The sequence below is a fragment of the Chiloscyllium plagiosum genome, unplaced genomic scaffold (assembly GCF_037043375.1).
Source record: "Chiloscyllium plagiosum isolate Xiang-an unplaced genomic scaffold, Cpla_swu_hap1 HiC_scaffold_7, whole genome shotgun sequence".
In the NCBI taxonomy this organism is placed as follows: domain Eukaryota; kingdom Metazoa; phylum Chordata; class Chondrichthyes; order Orectolobiformes; family Hemiscylliidae; genus Chiloscyllium; species Chiloscyllium plagiosum.
Window position 1 is genome coordinate 114,867,896 of NW_028270145.1, and position 25,290 is coordinate 114,893,185.

Below are 25,290 nucleotides of genomic sequence, written 5' to 3' on the forward strand. Positions count from 1 at the left end.
AAGTTGTTGGAGGGAATCCTGAGGGACAGGATGTACATGTATTTGGAAAGGCAAGGACTGATTAGGGATAGTCAACATGGCTTTGTGCGTGGGAAATCATGTCTCACAAACTTGATTGAGATTTTTGAAGAAGTAACAAAGAGGATTGATGAGGACAGAGTGGTAGATGTGATCTATATGGACTTCAGTAAGTCGTTCGACAAGGTTCCCCATGGGAGACTGATGAGCAAGGTTAGATCTCATGGAATACAGGGAGAACTAGCCATTTAGATACAGAACTGGCTCAAAAGTAGAAGACAGAGGATGGTGGTGGAGGGTTATTTTTCAGACTGGAGGCCTGTGACCAGTGGAGAGTCACAAGGATCGGTGCTGGGCCCTCTACTTTTTGTCATTTACATAAATGGTTAGGATGCGAGCATAAGAGGTACAGTTAGTAAGTTTGCAGATGATACCAAAATTGGAGGTGTAGTGGACAGCGAAGAGGGTTACCTCAGATTACAACAGGATCTTGATCAGATGGGCCAATGGGCTGAGAAGTGGCAGATGGAGTTTAATTCAGATAAATGCGAGGTGCTGCATTTTGGGAAAGCAAATCTTAGCAGGACTTATACACTTAATGGTAAGGTCCAAGGGAGTGTTGCTGAACAAAGAGACCTTGGAGTGCAGGTTCATTGCTCCTTGAAAGTGGAGTCGCAGGTAGATAGGATAGTGAAGAAGGCGTTTGGTATGCTTTCCTTTATTGGTCAGAGTACTGAGTACAGGAGTTGGGAGGTCATGTTGCGGCTGTATAGGGCATTGGTTAGACCATTGTTGGAATATTGCGTGCAATTCTGGTCTCCTTCCTATCGGAAAGATGTGGTGAAACCTGAAAGGGTTCAGAAAAGATTTACAAGGATGTTGCCAGGGTTGGAGGATTTGAGCTACAGGGAGAGGCTGAACAGGCTGGGGCTGTTTTCCCTGGAGCGTCGGAGGCTGAGGGGTGACCTTGTAGAGGTTTATAACATCATGAGGGGCTTGGTTAGGATAAATAGACAAAGTCTTTTCTCTGGGAGAAAGTGAGGACTGCAGATGCTGAAAAATGTGTTGCAGGAAAAGCGCAGCAGATCAGGCAGCATCCAAGGAGCAGGAGAATCGACATTTCGGGCATAAGCCCTTCTTCAGGAATGAGGAGGGTGTGCCAAGCAGGCTAAGATAAAAGGTAGGGAAGAGGGACTTGGGAGAGGGGCGTTGGGAATGCGATAGGTGGAAGGAGGTTAAGGTGTGGGTGATAGGTCAGAGAGGGGGTGGGGGCGGAGAGGTCGGGAAGAAGATTTCAGGTCAAGAAGGTGGTGCTGAGTCTGAGGGCTGGGACTGAGAAAAGGTGGGGGGAGGGGAAATGAGGAAGCTGGAGAAATCTGCATTCATCCCTTGTGGTTGGAGGGTTCCTAGGCGGAAGATGAGGCGCTGTTCCTCCAGACGTCGTGTGGTAAGGGTCTGGCGATGGAGGAGCCCAAGGACCTGCATGTCCTAGGTGGAGTGGGAGGGGGAGTTAAAGTGTTCAGCCACGGGGCGGTTGGGTTGGTTGGTGCGGGTGTCCCAGAGGTGTTCTCTGAAACGTTCCGCAAGTCGGCGGCCTGTCTCCCCAATATAGAGGAGGCCACATCAGGTGCAGCGGATGCAGTAATTGATGTGTGTGGAGGTGCAGGTGAATTTGTGGCGGATATGGAAGGATCCCTTGGGGCCTTGGAGGGAAGTGAGGGGGGAGGTGTGGGGCGCATGTTTTGCATTTCTTGTGGTTGCAGGGGAAGGTGCCGGGAGTGGAGGTTGGGTTGGTGAGGGGTGTGGACCTGACAAGGGAGTCGCGGAGGGAATGGTCTTTCTGGAACGCTGATAGGGGAGGGGAGGGAAATATATCCTTGTTGGAGGGGTCTGTTTGGAGGTGGCAGAAATGATGAAGGATGATACGATGTATCTGGAGATTGTTGGGGTGGTAGGTGAGGACCAGTGGGGTTCTGTCCTGGTGGCGATTGGAGGGGCGGGGTTCAAGGGCGGAGGAGCGGGAAGTGGAGGAAATGCGGTGGAGGGCATCGTCAACCACGTCTGAGGGGAAATTGCGGTCCTTGAAGAAGGAGGTCATCTGGATTGTGCGTTTTTGGAACTGGTCCTCCTGGGAGCAGATGCGGCGAAGGCGAAGCAATTGGGAATATGGGATGGCGTTTTTACAGGGGGCAGGGTGGGAGGAGGTGTAGTCCAGGTAGCTGTGGGAGTCGGTCGGTTTGTAGTAAATGGCTGTGTTGTATCGGTCGCCCGAGATAGAAATGGAGAGGTCTAGGAAGGGGAGGGAGGAGTCTGAGACGGTCCAGGGAAATTTGAGGTCGGGGTGGAAGGTGTTAGTAGGTAGGGAGTTCTTGGACTAAGGAGGACAGGACCGTGTCGAGATGTGCAGACATGAGTTCGCTAGGGCACCCACCCACATCCTCCACCTCCTCCATGATTTTCACTTCCCTGGCCCCCAACGCCTTATCTTCACCATGGACATCCAGTCCCTGTACACCTCCATCCCCCATCACGAAGGCCTCCAAGCCCTCCGCTTCTTCCTCTCCCGCCGACCCAACCAGTACCCTTCCACTGACACCCTCCTTCGACTGACTGAACTGGTCCTCACTCTGAACAACTTCTCCTTCCAATCCTCCCACTTCCTCCAAACCAAAGGAGTAGCCATGGGCACCCGCATAGACCCCAGCTATGCCTGCCTCTTCGTAGGATATGTGGAACAATCCATCTTCCGCAGCTACACTGGCCCCACCCCCCACCTTTTCCTCCGCTACATCGATGACTGTATCGGCGCTACCTCGTGCTCCCACGAAGAGGTTGAAAAGTGGAGGTTGGGTTGGTGGGGGGGTGTGGATCTGTCGAGGGAGTCACGGAGGGAGTGGTCTTTACGGAATGCTGATAGGGGTGGGGAGGGAAATATATCCTTGGTGGTGGGGTCTGTTGGAGGTGGCGGAAATGACGAAGGATGATCCGATGTATCTGGAGGTTGGTGGGGTGGTAGGTGAGGACCAGTGGGGTTCTGTCCTGGTGGCAATTGGAGGGGTGGGGTTCAAGGGCGGAGGAGCGGGAAGTGGAGGAGATGCGGTGGAGGGCATCGTCAACCACGTCTGAGGGGAAATTGCAGTCTTTGAAGAAGGAGGCCATCTGTGTTGTACGTTTTTGGAACTGGTCCTCCTGGGAGCTGATGCGGCGAAGGCGAAGGAATTGGGAATATGGGATGGCGTTTTTACAGGGGGCAGGGTGGGAGGAGGTGTAGTCCAGGTAGCTGTGGGAGTCGGTCGGTTTGTAGTAGATGTCCGTGTTGATTCGGTCAGATCCACACACCCCACCAACCCAACCTCCACTCCCGGCACCTTCCCCTGCAACCGCAAAAAATGCAAACTTGCGCCCACACCTCCCCCCTCACTTCCCTCCAAGGCCCCAAGGGATCCTTCAATATCCATCACAAATTCACCTGCACCTCCACGCACAGGGTGGAAGATTCCAAAACCAAAAGGCATAGATTTAAAGTGAGAGGGGAAAGATTTAAAACAGACCTAAGGGGCAACGTTTTAATGGAGAGGGTGGTACGTGTATGGAATGAGCTGCCAGAGGAAGTGATGGAGGTTGGTACAATTACAGCATTTAAAAGACATCTGGATGGGTATATAATAAGAAGAGTTTAGAGTGATATGGGCCAAATGCCGGCAAATAGTTCAGGATATCTGGTTGGCATGGATAGGATCTGCTTCCGTGCTGTACATCAATGACTGTATAAGCACCATGATGTTGGGAAGTCCAGGAATTTTGGAGTCAAGTTTCAGAGATTCAGATCTTTACAGGAGATTTCTACATGAGGACTTGGTCAGGGAATTTCAGTGTTCTTGTCCCATCTATATCTACACCTTGAGTTCATCTTTCTTGTTCAACTCCTCACCCTCAGTATACCCGTCACTTGTATCACCAGACCTTCAGTCTATCTGTCCCTCTCTCTCCTAACCCTCAGCCCATCTGGCCCTGTCTCTCTCCTAACCCTCAGTCTATCTGTCCCTGTCTCTCTCCTAATTCTGTGTATCTGACCCTGTCTCTCTCCTAACCCTCAGCCTATCTGTCCCTGTCTTTCTCCTAATTCTGTGTATCTGTCCCTGTCTCTCTACTAACCCTCAGCGTATCTGACCCTGTCTCTCTCCTAACTGTAAGCCTATCTGACCCTGTCTCTCTCCTAATCCTCATCTTATCTGTCCCTCTCTCTCTCCTAACCCTCAGCCTATCTGTCCCTCTCTCTCTCCTAACCCTCAGCCTATCTGACCCTGTCTCTCTCCTAACGCTCAGCCTATCTGTCCCTCTCTCTCTCCTAATCCTCAGCCTATCTGTCCCTCTCTCTCCTAACCCTCAGTCTCTCTGTCCCTCTCTCTCCTGACCCTCAGCCTATCTGTCCCTCTCTCTCCTGACCCTCAGCCTACCTGTCCCTTTCTCTCTCCTAACCCTCAGTCTATTTGTCCCTCTCTCTCCTGACCCTCAGTCTATTTGTCCCTCTCTCTCCTGATCCTCAGACTGTGTGTCCCTCTCTCTCCTGAACCTCAGACTGTGTGTCCTCTCTCTCCTAACCCTCAGTCTATCTGTCCCTCCATCTCCAAATCCTCAGTCTATCTGTCTCTCTCTCCTAACCCTCAGTCTATCTGTCCCTCTCTCTCCTGAACCTCAGACTGTGTCCCCCTCTCTCTCTCCTAACCCTCAGCCTATCTGTCCCTCTCTCTCTCCTAACCCTCAGCTTATCTGTCCCTCTCTCTCTCCTAACCCTCAGTCTATCTGTCCCTCTCTCTCCAAATCCTCAGTCTATCTGTCTCTCTCTCCTAACCCTCAGTCTATCTGTCCCTCTCTCTCCTGACCCTCAGTCTATTTGTCCCTCTCTCTCCTGATCCTCAGACTGTGTGTCCCTCTCTCTCCTAACCCTCAGCCTATCTGTCCCTCTCTCTCCTAACCCTCAGCCTATCTGTCCCTCTCTCTCTCCTGAACCTCAGACTGTGTGTCCCTCTCTCTCCTAACCCTCAGCCTATCTGTCCCTCTCTCTCCTAACCCTCAGTCTATCTGTCCCTCTCTCTCCTGATCCTCAGACTGTGTGTCCCTCTCTCTCTCCTAACCCTCAGTCTATCTGTCCCTCTCTCTCCTGATCCTCAGTCTATCTGTCCCTCTCTCCTGACCTTTGGTGCGCCTGAACTCTCTTCTGGCTTCTATGTAAGTTCTTCCAATGTCTTAAAGACTCTTCCTCACGTCTAGGTGTGTTGATGTATTCTGCAGAGTGTTTTCTGCTGAGGAAACCATATGGTACTTAAGTCTAAAGCTTTACTCCAGAACATTGATCACCGCGTGAGAGAAAGAAGATGGAGGTGGAGTATACAATGAAGGGTATTGTTGTAAAGAGTGAGCAGCAGCAGAGGGACCTGGATGTGAATAAATCATTACAGGCGACAGGACAAATATAGAGAGCAGTTAATACAGCATTAATGGGCAAAGAGGGGCCACTGAAGTTACTAAGAGACTTGTTAGACATCAGCTGGATAATTGTCTCGAGTTATTGTCCACACTTCGGGAACGATGTGAACACATTGGAGAGACTGTGGGAGAGGTTTCCAAGAATGGTTCCACAGACGAGGACTTTCCGTTATGAGGATGGATTGAAAAGATTGGGACTGTTTTACTTGGAGAGGGGACGGCTGGGAGAAGATTTGACACAAGTTCTCAAAATCATGAGGAGTGTGGGCAGAGTAGATAGGAAGAAGGTGTTCCCAATCGTCCGAGGGTTAAAAACACCAGGGCAGTTTTAAAGAAATAAATGTAATGTGAGACAAGCTTTTTCACACAACAAGTGGTTAGGGTCTGGAATAGATTCCCACGCAGTGTGGTGGGGGTAGGTTCAGTTGAGGCATTCATGAGGCACTGGATGGAAGAAACACTGCCCAGGGTTACAGGGAAAGGCCTTCAGAATGGCTCAGAGAGCTAGTGCAGATGCAAGGGCTGAATGGCCTCCTACACCATCATAATTCTGGGAATGATGTGAGTGACCAGTTGCTATTTTCAGTACCTTACAGACACAAGCTCCCGGGCCTATTAGTGAGTCATGCTTGGAACTGGTTTGCATTACAGATGAGTTTTTGATGTGCGTTCTGTCTCCTGTAGATCTTGCTGCTAACACCATGCTCCCTAGGCACCAGTGAACTGGTAAACAATGCCTTTCTCAGACTTTGTTCTGGCCCTGAAAGATAACCCATACTTTGGGGCTGGTTTTGGCCTGGTCGGGGTAGGAACAGCCCTAGCGCTGGCTCGCAAAGGGGCGCAGTTTGGGATGGTCGCCTTCAGGAGGCACTGTATGATCACGCTGGAGGTGACCAGTCGAGACAAGAGCTACCACTGGTTACTCAACTGGATCACGCACCATGCCAAACGGACACAACACCTTAGTGTTGAGACATCCTACCTCCAACACGAGAGTGGCAGAATCAGCACAACCTTTGACTTTGTTCCCAGCCCAGGAAACCACTTCATCTGGTGAGTAGAGGAATGTGTGCTCCATTGTGCTGCTCTATCCCCATGCTCTTTACTGTACTAGTGCCCAAAAAGCATTGAACATCATCACAACAATACTCAGCACTGGTCTCTATTGTAGAAAATTCCAAAGATTCGTAACATTCAGTATAGTTGCTGTGCTGTCCCTGTCCTGGGAGTGTTTGATGGGGGGGGGACAGTGTAGAGGGAGCTTTACTCTGTAACTAACCCCATGCTGTCCCTGTCCTGGGAGTGTTTGATGGGGACAGTGTGGAGGGAGCTTTACTCTGTATCTAACCCCGTGCTGTACCTGTACTGGGAATGTTTGACGGGGACAGTGTAGAGGGAGCTTTACTCTGTATCTAACCCCGTGCTGTACCTGTACTGGGAGTGTTTGATGAGGACAATGTAGAGGGAGCTTTACTCTGTACCTAACCTCATGCTGTCCCAGTTCTGGGAGTGTTTGATGGGGTCAGTCTAGTCGGAACTTTACTCTGTTTTAATGAAATAACAACAGTTAATGCTGGAAATATTCAGCAGGTAGACTGTATCCGTGGAGAGAAATAGGAGTGAATGTTGAAGTTTTTTATCCTTTCCTGTGAAGTGAAGGACGATGGGGGACAGTGATTAATTCTGCTTCAAGCCAGTGTGCAGCTGCTATTCTCTCCCCCAAACCGTGGACACTTACCCAGGGATGGACAGCTGGTGTCAGTGTCAGTGCTGGGACTGTACTCCGTCCCACTGTTCCTGAAGGTTGTGGTGTTCACTTTGTGCTGTGTTGTTGCAGGTACAAGAGCAAATGGCTTCGGGTGGAGAGAAACCGGGAGAAGCAGATGATCGACCTGCATACAGGTACCCCGTGGGAGACCGTCACCCTCACCTCATTGGGCAGTAACCGTCAGGTCTTCTTTGACATTTTAAGGGAAGGTGCGTGTTTCCTTTATGACTTTGCACATTGAACTAGTTTCCAGTAAGTTTCCTTCCTTCATGTTCTGAAGGTGCCTCAGTGACGCGCAGTTCACTGATACAGCATTGTGCTCTAAGTTGTTTATTCACTGATATAGAATTGTGCTGTAAGTTAGTTATTCACTGGTACAGGATTGTGCTGTAAGTTGGTTACTCACTGATATAGAATTGTGCTGTAAGTTAGTTACTCACTGGTACAGGATTGTGCTGTAAGTTGGTTACTCACTGATATAGAATTGTGCTGTAAGTTAGTTACTCACTGGTACAGGATTGTGCTGTAAGTTGGTTACTCACTGATATAGAATTGTGCTGTAAGTTAGTTACTCACTGGTACAGGATTGTGCTGTAAGTTGGTTATTCGCTGATACAGAAAGGACATTATTAAATTGGAAAGGGTGCAGAAAAGATTACAATGATGTTACTGGATCTGGAGGACTGAGTTATCAGGATAGGCTGGGACTATTTTCACTGGAGCGTAGGAGGTTGAGGTTTATAAAATCATTATAGATGGCTTCTTGTTTGTCAAGGGGATCACAGGTTACAGGGAGGAAGTGGAAGAATGGGGTTGAGAAACTTATCAGCCATGATTGAATGGCGGAGCAGACTCGATGGACCAAGTGTCCTAATTTCTGCTCCTGTGTCTTATGGTCTTATGAAGGATATAGATAAATTGAATAGTAAAAGTCTTTTACCTAGGGTGGGGGAGTTTAAAACTAGAGGGCATAGGTTTAAGCTGAGAGGGGAAGGATTTAAAGGGTCTGTTTCTGTGCAGCAACCTGATGTACACAAATCAAAGATAATTGGCAAAGAAGGGGGAGATGAGGGAATGTTTTTTGCAAGTGAGCTTTAATATGAAATCTGCTGCCTGAGAGAGCAATGAAAGTAGATTCAATAAGAACTTTCAGAAACTGGGTAAGTCGGTGAAGGGAACACATTTACTGGGTTATGGGGAAAGAGCGGGGGAATAGGGCAAACTGGAGAGATCGTTCAAACATCTGGCAGGGAAATGATGGGCTGAATGGCCACCACCTGTGTTATACAGTACTGTAAAGAGGCAGTGAACAGCGGGAACTGTGGTTTGTTCAGTGACACTTGATAAGGAGCTTTGTGGCATGTCTCTGTTCTCCCTCCACTCCGTCTCTCAGCAAAGGACCTGGCTCTGAAGCAGCAGGAAGGCAAAACGGTGATGTACACGGCGATGGGAGCAGAATGGCGGCCATTTGGATTCCCGAGGCGCAGGCGGCCCCTAGATTCTGTTGTGCTGGATAAAGGAGTCTCAGAGAACATTGTCCGTGATGTCAAGGATTTCATCGGGAATCCCAAGTGGTACACAGACCGGGGTAAGACGTGACAAACTCAGCAGCTCTGGCAGCATCTGTGGAGTGATAAACAGATTTAACATTTCAAATCCAACATGACTCTGTTTCTGTCTGCACAGATACTGTCAGACCTGCTGAATTTTCCAGCACTTTCTTTTTTGATTTCATATTTCCAGCAGCTCTTGTATTTTGCTTTTATTTGTGTTTGGGTGTCGCTGGCTGGGCCCAGCATTTATTCCCCGTCCCTAGTTGCCCCTTGAGAAGGTGGGGGTGAGCTGCCTTCTTGAACCGCTGCAGTCCGTGTGCTGTAGGTAGTCCCACAATGCCATTATGGAGGGAATTCCAGGACTTTGACCCAGTGACAGTGAAGGAACGGTGATATATTTCCGAGTCGGGATGTTGTCTGATGCTGTCCTGAAGGCAGGTGATTTGGAAATAAGCCCTGCTGAGTTGTTCTGTTGAGACTGTTTCTCCCATTCCCTCACCTTCAAACGCTTTTCCCACCTCCAGTATGGGCACTGATAATACACCATCATCTTAAAATGAAATGGCAGCTTCTCAGTTGGACAAAGAAGAGCTGTTGGGCATGATCTGCTTGTATTTCCAGAAGGCCTTTGACAAGGTGCTGCACAGGAGGCTGCTCAATAAGAGTCATGGAGTTAGACAGCACGGAACAGACCCTTTGGTCCAACCCATCCATGCCAACCAGGTATCCTAAGTAAATCTAGTCCTTTTTGCCAGCACTTGGTCCATATCCCTCTAAACCCTTCCTATTCACATACCCATCCAGATGCCTGTTAAATGCTGTAATTGTACCAGCCTCCACCACTTCCTCTGGCAGCTCATTCTATACACTCAACATCCTCTGCATGTAAAAGTTGCCCCTTAGGTCCCTTTTATATCTTTGCCCTCTCACCCTAAACCCATGCCCTCTAATTCTGGACTCCCCTTCCCCAGGGAAAAGACTTTGTCTATTTATCCTCTCCATGCCCCTCATGATTTTATAAACCTCTATAAGGTCACCCCACAGCCTCCGAAACTCCAGGGAAAATAACCCCAGCCTATTCACCCTCTCCCTATAGCTCAAACTCTCCAACCCAGCAATATCCTTGTAAATCCTTTCTGAATCCATTCAAGTTTCACAACATCTTTCCGATAGGAAGGAGACCAGAATTGCACGTAATATTCCAACAGTGGCCTAACCAATGTCCTATACAGCCGCAACATGACCTCCCAACTCCTGTACTCAATACTCTGACCAATAAAGGAAAGCATACCAAATGCCTTCGTCACTATCCTATCTACCTGCGACTCCACTTTCAAGGAGCTATGAACCTGCACTCCAAGGTCTCTTTGTTCAGCAACACTCCCGAGGACCTTATCATTAAGTGTCTAAGTCCTGCTGAGATTTGCTTTCCCAAAATGCAGCACTTCGCATTTATCTGAATTAAACTCCATCTGCCACTTCTCAGCCCATTGGCCCATCTGAGCAAGATCCTGTTGTAGTTTGAGTTAACCTTCTTTGCTGTTCACTATACCTCCAATTTTGGTGTCATCTGCAAAGTTACTAACTATATCTCTTATGCTCACATCCAAATCATTTATATAAATGATGAAAAGCAATGCACCCAGCACTGATCCTTGTGGTACACCGTTGGTCACATGCCTTCAGTCTGAAAAATAATCCTTCACCACCACCCTTTGTCTTCTACCTTCAAGCCCATGGTGTTAGAGGCAATGTGCTGCCATGGACAGAGGATTGGCTGAGTGGCAGAAGGCCGTGAGGGGGGATAAAGGGGTAATTCCCAAGATGGCAGCCGGTGACTCGAGGAGTCCCGCTGGAGCCACTGTTGGGACCCCAACTGTTCATGTTCCACATTAACGATCTGGATGAAGGAACATTGTTGCTAAGTTTGCAGATGACACACAGATAGCTGGAGGGACAGAGAGTGTTGAGGAATTGTGGAGGTTGGACAGACTCAGAGTGTGGGCAAGACGTGGCAGGTGGAATACAATGTGGGGAGGAGGTGCGAGGTTATGCACTTTGGTCGGAAGAATAGAAGTGTAGACTATTTTTTTAGTTGAGGAAAAGCTTCAGAAATCTGAACTTAGGAATCCTAGTTCAGGATCCTCTTAAAGTTCACATGCAGATTCATTTAGCAGTCAGGAAGGTAAATGCAATGTTAGCATTGATTTAAAGAGGGTTAGAATACAAGAGCTGAGATGTACTGCTCAGGCTGTGTAAGGCTCTGGTCAGACTGCTTTTGGAATATTGTTAGTAGTTTTGTTCCCTGTATCTAAGGAAGACTGTGCTGGCCTTGGAGGGGGATCCAGAAGAGGTTTACAAGAATGATCCCACAGACAAAGTGCTTGTCATATGAGGGGTGGTTGAGGACGCTGGGTCAGTACTTGATGAAGTTTAGAAGGATGAGGGAGGTCTGATTGAAACTTACAGAATACTGAGAGGCCTGGATAGAGTGGCCGTGGGAAAATGTTTGCATTAGTAGGAGGGACTAGGACCCAAGGGGCACAGCCTCAGAGTGAAGGGACGACACTTTAGAACTGAGATGAGGAGGGATTTCTTCAGCTAGAGATGGGGGATCTGTGGAATTCATTGCTGCAGAGGGCTGTGGAGGCCAAGTCACTGAGTATATTTGATAGATAGGGTCTTGGTTAGTAAGGGGATCAAAGGTTAGGGAAAGGAAGCAGGAGAATGGGGTTGAGAAACATATCAGCCATGATTGAATGAAGGAGCTGACCTGACGGGCTGAATGGACTCATTCTGCTCCCATAGCTTACAGTCTCATTGGTCAGTGTCCCATAGAGTGTGTGAGCTATAGTTTGAGAGTCTCCAGGCTCATACAGGGATTTTGGAGTGGGGGCTGGGAGGGGGAGGTTGTTCTCAGCATGGAGCCTGGTGTTATTAATATGCCAACCTTGTATAACTCTGCAGACAGGAGCTGCATGTTGGGGGAGGGGAGGGTGTGGGGGTGAGGGCACTCTTTATGCTGGGGAGTCTAACACTGTAGCTGGCTTAGTCTGTCGTCTGTGGACCATTGTGTGACTGTCTCCTGCTATCCTGTAGTCAGGCTCCACTCTGACCATTCAGTGCAGTCTCTGCCTGTTGTTCAGTCTGTGATTGAACTATCTTTTTCCAGGGATTCCTTACCGACGTGGGTATTTGTTGTATGGCCCGCCTGGATGTGGGAAAAGTAGTTTCATGTGAGTATTGACCTGGGTCAGGAGGGCAATTATAGACGTTATAAATGCCTGACATATAACTGAGTGCAAAGACTTTTACTGACGACAAATTTACGATAATCAGTTGTTTTCTGAGATATTTATGTACTGAGCCCTTCTCTCTGCAAGTAAAAAGGAACATGTTCCGATCGCGTGGTGTTATTAAATTAATGGGAGCTGAGGGAGCTTTCACACCGCTTTCTTCATGGTCATGGGTCATCGCAGTTGACTAACCAACCAATCTGCACCCTTTTCCCCTGTCGGATAAATTGTTGTGATGGTTTGTATTTAGAGTTTATTGCAGTTGTCCTGGGGGGAGTGAGATGAAAAGTTTCAGCAAAATATAAATATTGGCCAGGACACCAGACACTACCTTTCATTGAAAGAGTGCCCATGGGGATCTTAACACTCCACATGAGAGGGCAGATGGCACATTGCTTTAATAAAGCATTATCTCTAACTTTAGCACAAACAATGCAGCAGTCCCTCACTACTGCAGCTCCAACAATGCAGCATTCCCTCAGTACTGCAGCTCTGACAATGCAGCAGTCCCTCACTACTGCAGCTCTGACAATGCAGCAGTCCCTCAGTACTGCAGCTCCAACAATGCAGCAGTCCCTCAGTACTGCAGCTTCGTCAGTGCAGCAGTCCCTCAGTACTGCAGCTCCCACAATGCAGCATTCCCTCAGTACTGCAGCTCCAACAATGCAGCAGTCCCTCAGTACTGCAGCTTCGTCAGTGCAGCAGTCCCTCACTACTGCAGCTCCCACAATGCATCATTCCCTCAGTACTGCAGCTCCAACAATGCAGCAGTCCCTCAGTACTGCAGCTCCGACAATGCAGCATTCCCTCAATACTGCATCTCCAACAATGCAGCATTCCCTCAGTACTGCAGCTCCAACAATGCGGCAGTCCCTCAGTACTGCAGCTCCAGCAATGCAGCAGTCCCTCAGTACTGCAGCTCCAGCAATGCAGCAGTCCCTCAGTACTGCAGCTCTAACAATGCAGCAGTTCCTCAGTACTGCAGCTCCAACAATGCAGCAGTCCCTCAGTACTGCAGCTCCGACAATGCAGCATTCCCTCAGTACTGCAGCTCCAACAATGCGGCAGTCCCTCAGTACTGCAGCTCCAACTTTGCAGCATTCCCTCAGTACTGCAGCTTCAGCAATGCAGCAGTCCCTCAGTATTGCAGCTCCGACAATGCAGCATTCCCTCAGTACTGCAGCTCCCACAATGCAGCAGTCCCTCAGTACTGTGGCTTCAGCAATGCTGCATACCCTCAGTACTGCAGCTCCGACAATGCAGCATTCCCTCAGTACTGCAGCTCCCACAATGCAGCATTCCCTCAGTACTGCAGCTCCGACATTGCAGCATTCCCTCAGTACTGCAGCTCTAACAATGCATCAGTCCCTCAGTACTGCAGCTCCAACAATGCAGCAGTCCCTCACTACTGCAGTTCCAACAATGCAGCAGTCCCTCAGTACTGCAGCTCCGACATTGCAGCATTGCCTCACTACTGCAGCACCGACATTGCAGCATTCCCTCAGTACTGCAGCTCCAACATTGCAGCATTCCCTCAGTACTGCAGCTCCAACAATGCAGCAGTTCCTCAGTACTGCAGCTTCAACAATGCAGCAGTCCCTCAGTACTGCAGCTCCAACAATGCAGCAGTCCCTCACTACTGCAGTTCAAACAATGCAGCATTCCCTCAGTACTGCAGTTCCAACAATGCAGCATTCCCTCAGTACTGCAGACTCCGACATTGCAGCATTCCCTCAGTACTGCAGCTCCAACAATGCAGCAGTCCCTCAGTACTGCAGCTCCAACAGTGCAGCTGTCCCTCACTACTGCAGCTCCAACAATGCAGCATTCCCTCAGTACTGCAGCTCCGACAATGCAGCATTACCTCAGTACTGCAGCTCCATCAATGCATCAGTCCCTCAGTACTGCAGCTCCAACAATGCAGCATTCCCTCAGTACTGCAGCTCCGACAATGCAGCATTACCTCAGTACTGCAGCTCCAACAATGCATCAGTCCCTCAGTACTGCAGCTCCAACAATGCAACATTGCCTCACTACTGCAGCACTGACATTGCAGCATTCCCTCAGTACTGCAGCTCCAACATTGCAGCATTCCCTCAGTACTGCAGCTCCAACATTGCAGCATTCCCTCAGTACATCAGCTCCAACAATGCAGCAGTTCCTCAGTACTGCAGCTCCAACAATGCCGCATTCCCTCAGTACTGCAGCTCCGACAATGCAGCATTCCCTCAGTACGACAGCTCCGACAATGCAGCATTCCCACAGTACTGCAGCTCCAACAATGCAGCAGTCCCTCAGTACTGCAGCTCCAACAATGCAGCATTCCCTCAGTACTGCAGCTCCAGCGATGCAGCAGTCCCTCACTACTGCAGTTCCAACAACGCAGCATTCCCTCACTACTGCAGCTTCAGCAATGCAGCATTTCCTCAGTACTGCAGCTCCAACAATGCAGCAGTCCCTCACTACTGCAGCTCCAACAATGCAGCAGTCCCTCACTACTGCAGTTCCAACAATGCAGCAGTCCCTCACTACTGCAGCTTCAGCAATGCAGCATTTCCTCAGTACTGCAGCTTCAGCAATGCAGCATTCCCTCAGTCCTGCAGCTCCAACAATGCAGCAGTCCCTCAGTACGGTGAGGTAAAAACAATGTCTGCAGATGCTTGAAACCAGATTCTGGATCAGTGGGCTGGAAGAGCACAGCAATTCAGGCAGCATCCGAGGACAGGCAAAATCGACGTTTCGGGCAAAAGCCCTTCATCAGGAATAGAGACTGAAGCGTGGAGAGATAAGCTAGAGGAGGGTGGGGGTGGGGATAGAGTAGCATAGAGTACAATAGGTCAGTGGGGAAGGAGATGAAGGTGATAGGTCAGGGAGGAGAGGGTGGAGTGGATAGGTGGAAAAGGAGCTAGGCAGATCGGACAAGTCCGGACACGTCAGGGGATCGTGTTGCTGGAGGTTAGAAACTAGGATGAGGTGGGGGAAGGGGAAATGAGGAAACTGTTGAAGTCCACATTGATGCCCTGGGGTTGAAGTGTTCCGAGGCGGAAGATGAGGCGTTCTTCTTCCATGCGTCTGGTGGTGAGGGAGCGGCGGTGGAGGAGGCCCAGTACCTCCATGTCCTCCGCAGAGTGAGAGGGGGAGTTGAAATGTTGAGCCACGGGGCGGTTTAGTTGATTGGTGCGGGTGTCTCGGAGATGTTCCCTAAAGCACTCTGCTAGGAGGCGCCCAGTCTCCCCAATGTAGAGGAGACCGCATCGGGAGCAACGGATACAATAAATGATATTAGTGGATGTGCAGGTAAAACTTGGATGGATGTGGAAGGCTCCTTTAGGGCCTTGGATGGAGGTGAGGGAGGAAGTGTGGGTGCAGGTTTTACAGTTCCTGCGGTGGCAGGAGAAAGTGCCAGGATGGGAGGGTGGGTTGTAGGGGGGTGTGGACCTGACCAGGTAGTCACGGAGGGAACGGTCTTTGCGGAAGGCGGAGAGGGGTGGGGAGGGAAATATATCCCTGGTGGTGGGGTTTGTTTGGAGGTGGCGGAAATGCCGGCGGATGATTTGGTTTATGCGGAGGTTTGTAGGGTGGAAGGTGAGCACCAGGGGCGTTCTGTCCTTGTTACGGTTGGAGGGGTGGGGTCTGAGGGCGGAGGTGCGGGATGTGGACGAGATGCGTTGGAGGGCATCTTTAACCACGTGGGAAGAGAAATTGCGGTCTCTAAAGAAGGAAGCCATCTGGTATGTTCTATGGTGGAACTGCTCCTCCTGGGAGCAGATAAGGCGGAGGCGGAGGAATTGGGAATACGGGATGGCATTTTTGCAAGAGGTAGGGTGGGAAGAGGTGTAATCCAGGTAGCTGTGGGAGTCGGTGGGTTTGTAGAAAATGTCAGTGTCAAGTCGGTCGTCACTGATGGAGATGGAGAGGTCCAAGAAGGGGAGGGAGGTGTCAGAGATGGTCCAGGTAAATTTAAGGTCAGGGTGGAATGTTTTGGTGAAGTTGATGAATTGCTCAACCTCCTCGCGGGAGCACGAGGTGGCGCCAATGCAGTCATCAATGTAGCGGAAGAAGAGGTGGGGAGTGGTGCCGGTGTAATTACGGAAGATCAACTGTTCTACGTAGCCAACAAAGAGACAGGCATAGCTGGGGCCCATACGTGTGCCCATGGCTACCCCTTTGGTCTGGAGGAAGTTGGAGGATTCAAAGGAGAAATTGTTAAGGGGGAGGACCAGCTTGGCCAAACGAATGAGAGTGTCGGTGGAGGGGTACTGTTGGGAACGTCTGGAGAGGAAAAAACGGAGGGCTTGGAGGCCCTGGTCATGGCGGATGGAGGTGTAGAGGGATTGGATATCCATGGTGAAGATGAGGCGTTGGGGGCCGGGGAAACGGAAGTCTTGGAGGAGGTGGAGGGCGTGGGTGGTGTCTCGAACGTATGTGGGGAGTTCCTGGACTAGGGGGGATAGGACAGTGTCGAGGTAGGTAGAGATGAGTTCAGTGGGGCAGGAGCATGCTGAGACAATGGGTCGGCCAGGGTGGTCAGGCTTGTGGATCTTGGAAAGGAGGTAGAACCGGGCAGTGCGGGGTTCCCGGACTATGAGGTTGGAAGCTGTGGGTGGGAGATCTCCTGAGGTGATGAGGTTCTGTGTGGTCTGGGAGATGATGGTTTGGTGATGGGGGGTGGGAAGAGGTGTCCTCGAGTTGGCGTTTGGCTTCAGCGGTGTAGAGGTCAGTGCGCCAGACTACCACTGCGCCCCCTTTGTCCGCTGGCTTGATGGTGAGGTCAGGATTGGAGCAGAGGGATTGGAGGGCTGCGCGTTGTGAGGGTGAGAGGTTGGAGTCGGGGAGGGGGTCGACAGGTTGAGGCGGTTAATGTCCCGGCGGCAGTTGGAAATGAAGAGGTCGAGGGCAGGTAATAGGCCAGCGCGGGGTGTCCAGGTGGATGCAGTGTGTTGGAGGTGGGCGAAGGGGTCCTCAGAAGGTGGGCGGGAATCCTGATTGTGAAAGTAAGCTTGGAGGCGACGGAAGAATTGTTCGATGTCACGGCGTGTATTAAATTCATTGATGCGTGGACGGAGGGGGATGAAGGTGAGTCCTTTGCTGAGGACTGATCGTTCGTCCTCAGTGAGGGGAAGGTCTGGAGGGATGGTGAAAACTCGGCAGGGCTGGGAGCTGGGATCTGGTGTGGGTGTAGAGCTGGGAGTGGGGGCGGAGCCAGTACCTGGAGTGGGTGTGATGGTGGGGGGAGTGGGGGTAGAGTCATGAGCAGGGGTAGTGTTCCCCTCGGGGTTCTGGGGTGTGGGGATAGTGACAGTGGGGTCTGTGGGGGGCGTGTCAGCAGAATGCAGGTGAGTGGCGTTGGTGGGGTCGGAAGTGGTGGCAGACACGGCAGTAGGGGTGGTGGAAGTCACTGAGCGTGTGGCATCGGCGATGATGTGAGGGGCGGAAGTGGCTGTGGGAGTGGCCGTGATGGGGGCAGAAGTGACATCATCAATCAGCGTGGGGGTGGTAGCTGCATCAGCCGCATGGCTAATGGTATTTCCGAGGCCAGGGGAATCTTCTGGAATGTTCGAGGAGCGCTGGTTATGGAGGTGGGTAGATAAAAGTTTGTTGTACTTACAGTTTTTGATGTTTGAGATGGAATTAAAATACTATTTGTTGAGAGTATGAATTCTCCTGAGGATGTAGTACAGAGTGGGTCCTTTGCAGTTCTGAGAGAGTGTGGCCCTCAGCTGAGGCAGGGCTGACTGTAGAGAGGTTAGGTACCGGCGCATTGCTGCAAGCGTGGAGCGGAGGATCTTGATGGAGAACCGTTGCTGGTGTTTTTGAATCTGTAGTCTGTATTGTTTATCCTGTTCGGGTCCGAACTCTGCTGGTTTAAAGGTGGTCCGGAGTCCGTGTGGGGTGAGTTGGTTACGGAAACAGGCACTGAGGAAGCAAATGTGGCTGTGATAGCGGGTTTGTATCAGGACATGGTTGAAGAGCTTCAGGGCTGAGGAAATGACCTGGGAGTTGCAGTCCCTCAGTACTGCAGCTTCGTCAGTGCAGCAGTCTCTCACTACTGCAGCTCCCACAATGCATCATTCCCTCAGTACTGCAGCTCCAACAATGCAGCAGTCCCTCAGTACTGCAGCTCCGACAATGCAGCATTCCCTCAATACCGCATCTCCAACAATGCAGCATTCCCTCAGTACTGCAGCTCCAACAATGCAGCAGTCCCTCAGTCCTGCAGCTCCAACACTGCTGCATTCCCTCAGTCCTGCAGCTCCAACACTGCTGCATTCCCTCAGTACTGCAGCTCCAAAAATGCAGCAGTTCCTCAGTACTGCAGTTCCAACAGTGCAGCAGTCCCTCAGTACTGCAGCTCCAACGATGCAGCAGTCCCTCAGTACTGCAGCTCCAACAATGCAGCAGTCCCTCAGTACTGCAGCTTCGTCAGTGCAGCAGTCCCTCAGTACTGCAGCTTCGTCAGTGCAGCAGTCCCTCAGTACTGCAGCTTCGACAATGCAGCAGTCCCTCAGTACTGCAGCTCCGACAATGCAGCATTCCCTCAGTACTGCAGCTCCAACAATGCGGCAGTCCCTCAGTACTGCAGCTCCAACTTTGCAGCATTCCCTCAGTACTGCAGCTTCAGCAATGCAGCAGTCCCTCAGTATTGCAGCTCCGACAATGCAGCATTCCCTCAGTACTGCAGCTCCCACAATGCAGCAGTCCCTCAGTACTGTGGCTTCAGCAATGCTGCATACCCTCAGTACTGCAGCTCCGACAATGCAGCATTCCCTCAGTACTGCAGCTCCCACAATGCAGCATTCCCTCAGTACTGCAGCTCCGACATTGCAGCATTCCCTCAGTACTGCAGCTCTAACAATGCATCAGTCCCTCAGTACTGCAGCTCCAACAATGCAGCAGTCCCTCACTACTGCAGTTCCAACAATGCAGCAGTCCCTCAGTACTGCAGCTCCGACATTGCAGCATTGCCTCACTACTGCAGCACCGACATTGCAGCATTCCCTCAGTACTGCAGCTCCAACATTGCAGCATTCCCTCAGTACTGCAGCTCCAACAATGCAGCAGTTCCTCAGTACTGCAGCTTCAACAATGCAGCAGTCCCTCAGTACTGCAGCTCCAACAATGCAGCAGTCCCTCACTACTGCAGTTCAAACAATGCAGCATTCCCTCAGTACTGCAGTTCCAACAATGCAGCATTCCCTCAGTACTGCAGACTCCGACATTGCAGCATTCCCTCAGTACTGCAGCTCCAACAATGCAGCAGTCCCTCAGTACTGCAGCTCCAACAGTGCAGCTGTCCCTCACTACTGCAGCTCCAACAATGCAGCATTCCCTCAGTACTGCAGCTCCGACAATGCAGCATTACCTCAGTACTGCAGCTCCATCAATGCATCAGTCCCTCAGTACTGCAGCTCCAACAATGCAGCATTCCCTCAGTACTGCAGCTCCGACAATGCAGCATTACCTCAGTACTGCAGCTCCAACAATGCATCAGTCCCTCAGTACTGCAGCTCCAACAATGCAACATTGCCTCACTACTGCAGCACTGACATTGCAGCATTCCCTCAGTACTGCAGCTCCAACATTGCAGCATTCCCTCAGTACTGCAGCTCCAACATTGCAGCATTCCCTCAGTACATCAGCTCCAACAATGCAGCAGTTCCTCAGTACTGCAGCTCCAACAATGCCGCATTCCCTCAGTACTGCAGCTCCGACAATGCAGCATTCCCTCAGTACGACAGCTCCGACAATGCAGCATTCCCACAGTACTGCAGCTCCAACAATGCAGCAGTCCCTCAGTACTGCAGCTCCAACAATGCAGCATTCCCTCAGTACTGCAGCTCCAGCGATGCAGCAGTCCCTCACTACTGCAGTTCCAACAACGCAGCATTCCCTCACTACTGCAGCTTCAGCAATGCAGCATTTCCTCAGTACTGCAGCTCCAACAATGCAGCAGTCCCTCACTACTGCAGCTCCAACAATGCAGCAGTCCCTCACTACTGCAGTTCCAACAATGCAGCAGTCCCTCACTACTGCAGCTTCAGCAATGCAGCATTTCCTCAGTACTGCAGCTTCAGCAATGCAGCATTCCCTCAGTCCTGCAGCTCCAACAATGCAGCAGTCCCTCAGTACGGTGAGGTAAAAACAATGTCTGCAGATGCTTGAAACCAGATTCTGGATCAGTGGGCTGGAAGAGCACAGCAATTCAGGCAGCATCCGAGGACAGGCAAAATCGACGTTTCGGGCAAAAGCCCTTCATCAGGAATAGAGACTGAAGCGTGGAGAGATAAGCTAGAGGAGGGTGGGGGTGGGGATAGAGTAGCATAGAGTACAATAGGTCAGTGGGGAAGGAGATGAAGGTGATAGGTCAGGGAGGAGAGGGTGGAGTGGATAGGTGGAAAAGGAGCTAGGCAGATCGGACAAGTCCGGACACGTCAGGGGATCGTGTTGCTGGAGGTTAGAAACTAGGATGAGGTGGGGGAAGGGGAAATGAGGAAACTGTTGAAGTCCACATTGATGCCCTGGGGTTGAAGTGTTCCGAGGCGGAAGATGAGGCGTTCTTCTTCCATGCGTCTGGTGGTGAGGGAGCGGCGGTGGAGGAGGCCCAGTACCTCCATGTCCTCCGCAGAGTGAGAGGGGGAGTTGAAATGTTGAGCCACGGGGCGGTTTAGTTGATTGGTGCGGGTGTCTCGGAGATGTTCCCTAAAGCACTCTGCTAGGAGGCGCCCAGTCTCCCCAATGTAGAGGAGACCGCATCGGGAGCAACGGATACAATAAATGATATTAGTGGATGTGCAGGTAAAACTTGGATGGATGTGGAAGGCTCCTTTAGGGCCTTGGATGGAGGTGAGGGAGGAAGTGTGGGTGCAGGTTTTACAGTTCCTGCGGTGGCAGGAGAAAGTGCCAGGATGGGAGGGTGGGTTGTAGGGGGGTGTGGACCTGACCAGGTAGTCACGGAGGGAACGGTCTTTGCGGAAGGCGGAGAGGGGTGGGGAGGGAAATATATCCCTGGTGGTGGGGTTTGTTTGGAGGTGGCGGAAATGCCGGCGGATGATTTGGTTTATGCGGAGGTTTGTAGGGTGGAAGGTGAGCACCAGGGGCGTTCTGTCCTTGTTACGGTTGGAGGGGTGGGGTCTGAGGGCGGAGGTGCGGGATGTGGACGAGATGCGTTGGAGGGCATCTTTAACCACGTGGGAAGAGAAATTGCGGTCTCTAAAGAAGGAAGCCATCTGGTATGTTCTATGGTGGAACTGCTCCTCCTGGGAGCAGATAAGGCGGAGGCGGAGGAATTGGGAATACGGGATGGCATTTTTGCAAGAGGTAGGGTGGGAAGAGGTGTAATCCAGGTAGCTGTGGGAGTCGGTGGGTTTGTAGAAAATGTCAGTGTCAAGTCGGTCGTCACTGATGGAGATGGAGAGGTCCAAGAAGGGGAGGGAGGTGTCAGAGATGGTCCAGGTAAATTTAAGGTCAGGGTGGAATGTTTTGGTGAAGTTGATGAATTGCTCAACCTCCTCGCGGGAGCACGAGGTGGCGCCAATGCAGTCATCAATGTAGCGGAAGAAGAGGTGGGGAGTGGTGCCGGTGTAATTACGGAAGATCAACTGTTCTACGTAGCCAACAAAGAGACAGGCATAGCTGGGGCCCATACGTGTGCCCATGGCTACCCCTTTGGTCTGGAGGAAGTTGGAGGATTCAAAGGAGAAATTGTTAAGGGGGAGGACCAGCTTGGCCAAACGAATGAGAGTGTCGGTGGAGGGGTACTGTTGGGAACGTCTGGAGAGGAAAAAACGGAGGGCTTGGAGGCCCTGGTCATGGCGGATGGAGGTGTAGAGGGATTGGATATCCATGGTGAAGATGAGGCGTTGGGGGCCGGGGAAACGGAAGTCTTGGAGGAGGTGGAGGGCGTGGGTGGTGTCTCGAACGTATGTGGGGAGTTCCTGGACTAGGGGGGATAGGACAGTGTCGAGGTAGGTAGAGATGAGTTCAGTGGGGCAGGAGCATGCTGAGACAATGGGTCGGCCAGGGTGGTCAGGCTTGTGGATCTTGGAAAGGAGGTAGAACCGGGCAGTGCGGGGTTCCCGGACTATGAGGTTGGAAGCTGTGGGTGGGAGATCTCCTGAGGTGATGAGGTTCTGTGTGGTCTGGGAGATGATGGTTTGGTGATGGGGGGTGGGAAGAGGTGTCCTCGAGTTGGCGTTTGGCTTCAGCGGTGTAGAGGTCAGTGCGCCAGACTACCACTGCGCCCCCTTTGTCCGCTGGCTTGATGGTGAGGTCAGGATTGGAGCAGAGGGATTGGAGGGCTGCGCGTTGTGAGGGTGAGAGGTTGGAGTCGGGGAGGGGGTCGACAGGTTGAGGCGGTTAATGTCCCGGCGGCAGTTGGAAATGAAGAGGTCGAGGGCAGGTAATAGGCCAGCGCGGGGTGTCCAGGTGGATGCAGTGTGTTGGAGGTGGGCGAAGGGGTCCTCAGAAGGTGGGCGGGAATCCTGATTGTGAAAGTAAGCTTGGAGGCGACGGAAGAATTGTTCGATGTCACGGCGTGTATTAAATTCATTGATGCGTGGACGGAGGGGGATGAAGGTGAGTCCTTTGCTGAGGACTGATCGTTCGTCCTCAGTGAGGGGAAGGTCTGGAGGGATGGTGAAAACTCGGCAGGGCTGGGAGCTGGGATCTGGTGTGGGTGTAGAGCTGGGAGTGGGGGCGGAGCCAGTACCTGGAGTGGGTGTGATGGTGGGGGGAGTGGGGGTAGAGTCATGAGCAGGGGTAGTGTTCCCCTCGGGGTTCTGGGGTGTGGGGATAGTGACAGTGGGGTCTGTGGGGGGGCGTGTCAGCAGAATGCAGGTGAGTGGCGTTGGTGGGGTCGGAAGTGGTGGCAGACACGGCAGTAGGGGTGGTGGAAGTCACTGAGCGTGTGGCATCGGCGATGATGTGAGGGGCGGAAGTGGCTGTGGGAGTGGCCGTGATGGGGGCAGAAGTGACATCATCAATCAGCGTGGGGGTGGTAGCTGCATCAGCCGCATGGCTAATGGTATTTCCGAGGCCAGGGGAATCTTCTGGAATGTTCGAGGAGCGCTGGTTATGGAGGTGGGTAGATAAAAGTTTGTTGTACTTACAGTTTTTGATGTTTGAGATGGAATTAAAATACTATTTGTTGAGAGTATGAATTCTCCTGAGGATGTAGTACAGAGTGGGTCCTTTGCAGTTCTGAGAGAGTGTGGCCCTCAGCTGAGGCAGGGCTGACTGTAGAGAGGTTAGGTACCGGCGCATTGCTGCAAGCGTGGAGCGGAGGATCTTGATGGAGAACCGTTGCTGGTGTTTTTGAATCTGTAGTCTGTATTGTTTATCCTGTTCGGGTCCGAACTCTGCTGGTTTAAAGGTGGTCCGGAGTCCGTGTGGGGTGAGTTGGTTACGGAAACAGGCACTGAGGAAGCAAATGTGGCTGTGATAGCGGGTTTGTATCAGGACATGGTTGAAGAGCTTCAGGGCTGAGGAAATGACCTGGGAGTTGCAGTCCCTCAGTACTGCAGCTTCGTCAGTGCAGCAGTCTCTCACTACTGCAGCTCCCACAATGCATCATTCCCTCAGTACTGCAGCTCCAACAATGCAGCAGTCCCTCAGTACTGCAGCTCCGACAATGCAGCATTCCCTCAATACCGCATCTCCAACAATGCAGCATTCCCTCAGTACTGCAGCTCCAACAATGCAGCAGTCCCTCAGTCCTGCAGCTCCAACACTGCTGCATTCCCTCAGTCCTGCAGCTCCAACACTGCTGCATTCCCTCAGTACTGCAGCTCCAAAAATGCAGCAGTTCCTCAGTACTGCAGTTCCAACAGTGCAGCAGTCCCTCAGTACTGCAGCTCCAACGATGCAGCAGTCCCTCAGTACTGCAGCTCCAACAATGCAGCAGTCCCTCAGTACTGCAGCTTCGTCAGTGCAGCAGTCCCTCAGTACTGCAGCTTCGTCAGTGCAGCAGTCCCTCAGTACTGCAGCTTCGACAATGCAGCAGTCCCTCAGTACTGCAGCTCCAACAATGCAGCAGTCCCTCACTACTGCAGCTCCCACAATGCAGCATTTCCTCAGTACTGCAGCTTCAGCAATGCTGCATTTCCTCAGTACTGCAGCTCCAACAATGCAGCATTCCCTCAGTACTGCAGCTCCGACAATGCAGTATTCCCTCAGTACTGCAGCTCCGACAATGCAGCATTCCCTCAGTACTGTAGCTCCAACGATGCAGCATTCCCTCAGTACTGCAGCTCCAACATTGCAGCATTCCCTCAGTACTGCAGCTCCAACAATGCAGCATTCCCTCAGTACTGCAGTTCCAACAATGCAGCAGGCCCTCAGTTCAGAAGCTCCAACAATGCAGCATTCCCTCAGTACTGCAGCTCCGACAATGCAGCATTCCCTCAGTACTGCAGTTCCACCAATGCAGCAGTCCCTCAGTACTGCATCTCCAACAATGCAGCTGTCCCTCAGTACTGCAGCTCCAACAATGCAGCAGTCCCAGAGTACTGCAGCTTCAGCAATGCAGCAATCCCTTAGTACTGCAACTCGGACAATGCAGCAGTCCTCAGTACTGCAGCTCTGACAATGCAGCAGTCCCTCAGTACTGCAGCTCCGACAATGCAGCATTCCCACAATACTGCATCTCCAACAATGCAGCCATCCCTCAGTACTGCAGCTCCAACAATGCAGCAGTCCCTCAGTACTGCAGCTTCGTCAGCGCAGCAGTCCCTCAGTACTGCAGCTTCGACAATGCAGCAGTCCCTCAATACTGCAGCTTCAGCAGTGCAGCAGTCCCTCAGTACTGCAGCTCCAACAATGCAGCATTCCCTCAGTACTGCAGCTCCGACAATGCAGCATTCCCTCAGTACTGCAGTTCCACCAATGCAGCAGTCCCTCAGTCCTACAGCTCCAACAATGCAGCAGTCCCTCAGTACTGCAGCTCCAACAATGCAGCAGTCCCTCAGTACTGCAGATCCAACAATGCAGCAGTCCCTCAGTACTGCAGCTCCAACAATGCACCTATCCCTCAGTACTGCAGCTCCAACAATGCAGCAGTCCCTCAGTAGTGCAGCTTCAGCAATGCAGCAGTCCCTTAGTACTGCAACTCTGACAATGCAGCAGTCCTCAGTACTGCAGCTTTGACAATGCAGCAGTCCCTCAGTACTGC

General features: G+C 51.5%; 1 protein-coding gene across 2 annotated transcripts in view; it reads left to right on the forward strand.

Annotated features, from left to right (window-relative positions):
• bcs1l (BCS1 ubiquinol-cytochrome c reductase complex chaperone) overlaps positions 1–25,290 on the forward strand; it is a 60,799-nt gene that overhangs the window by 11,218 nt on the left and 24,291 nt on the right. For both annotated transcript variants that reach the window (XM_087989410.1, XM_087989409.1), the window contains 4 exons: positions 6,190–6,558; positions 7,343–7,482; positions 8,667–8,861; positions 11,999–12,062. In XM_087989410.1, the coding sequence (XP_087845536.1) occupies positions 6,239–6,558; positions 7,343–7,482; positions 8,667–8,861; positions 11,999–12,062 (719 nt within the window). In that variant the 5' untranslated portion in view covers positions 6,190–6,238. The remainder of the gene's footprint in view (positions 1–6,189; positions 6,559–7,342; positions 7,483–8,666; positions 8,862–11,998; positions 12,063–25,290) is intronic.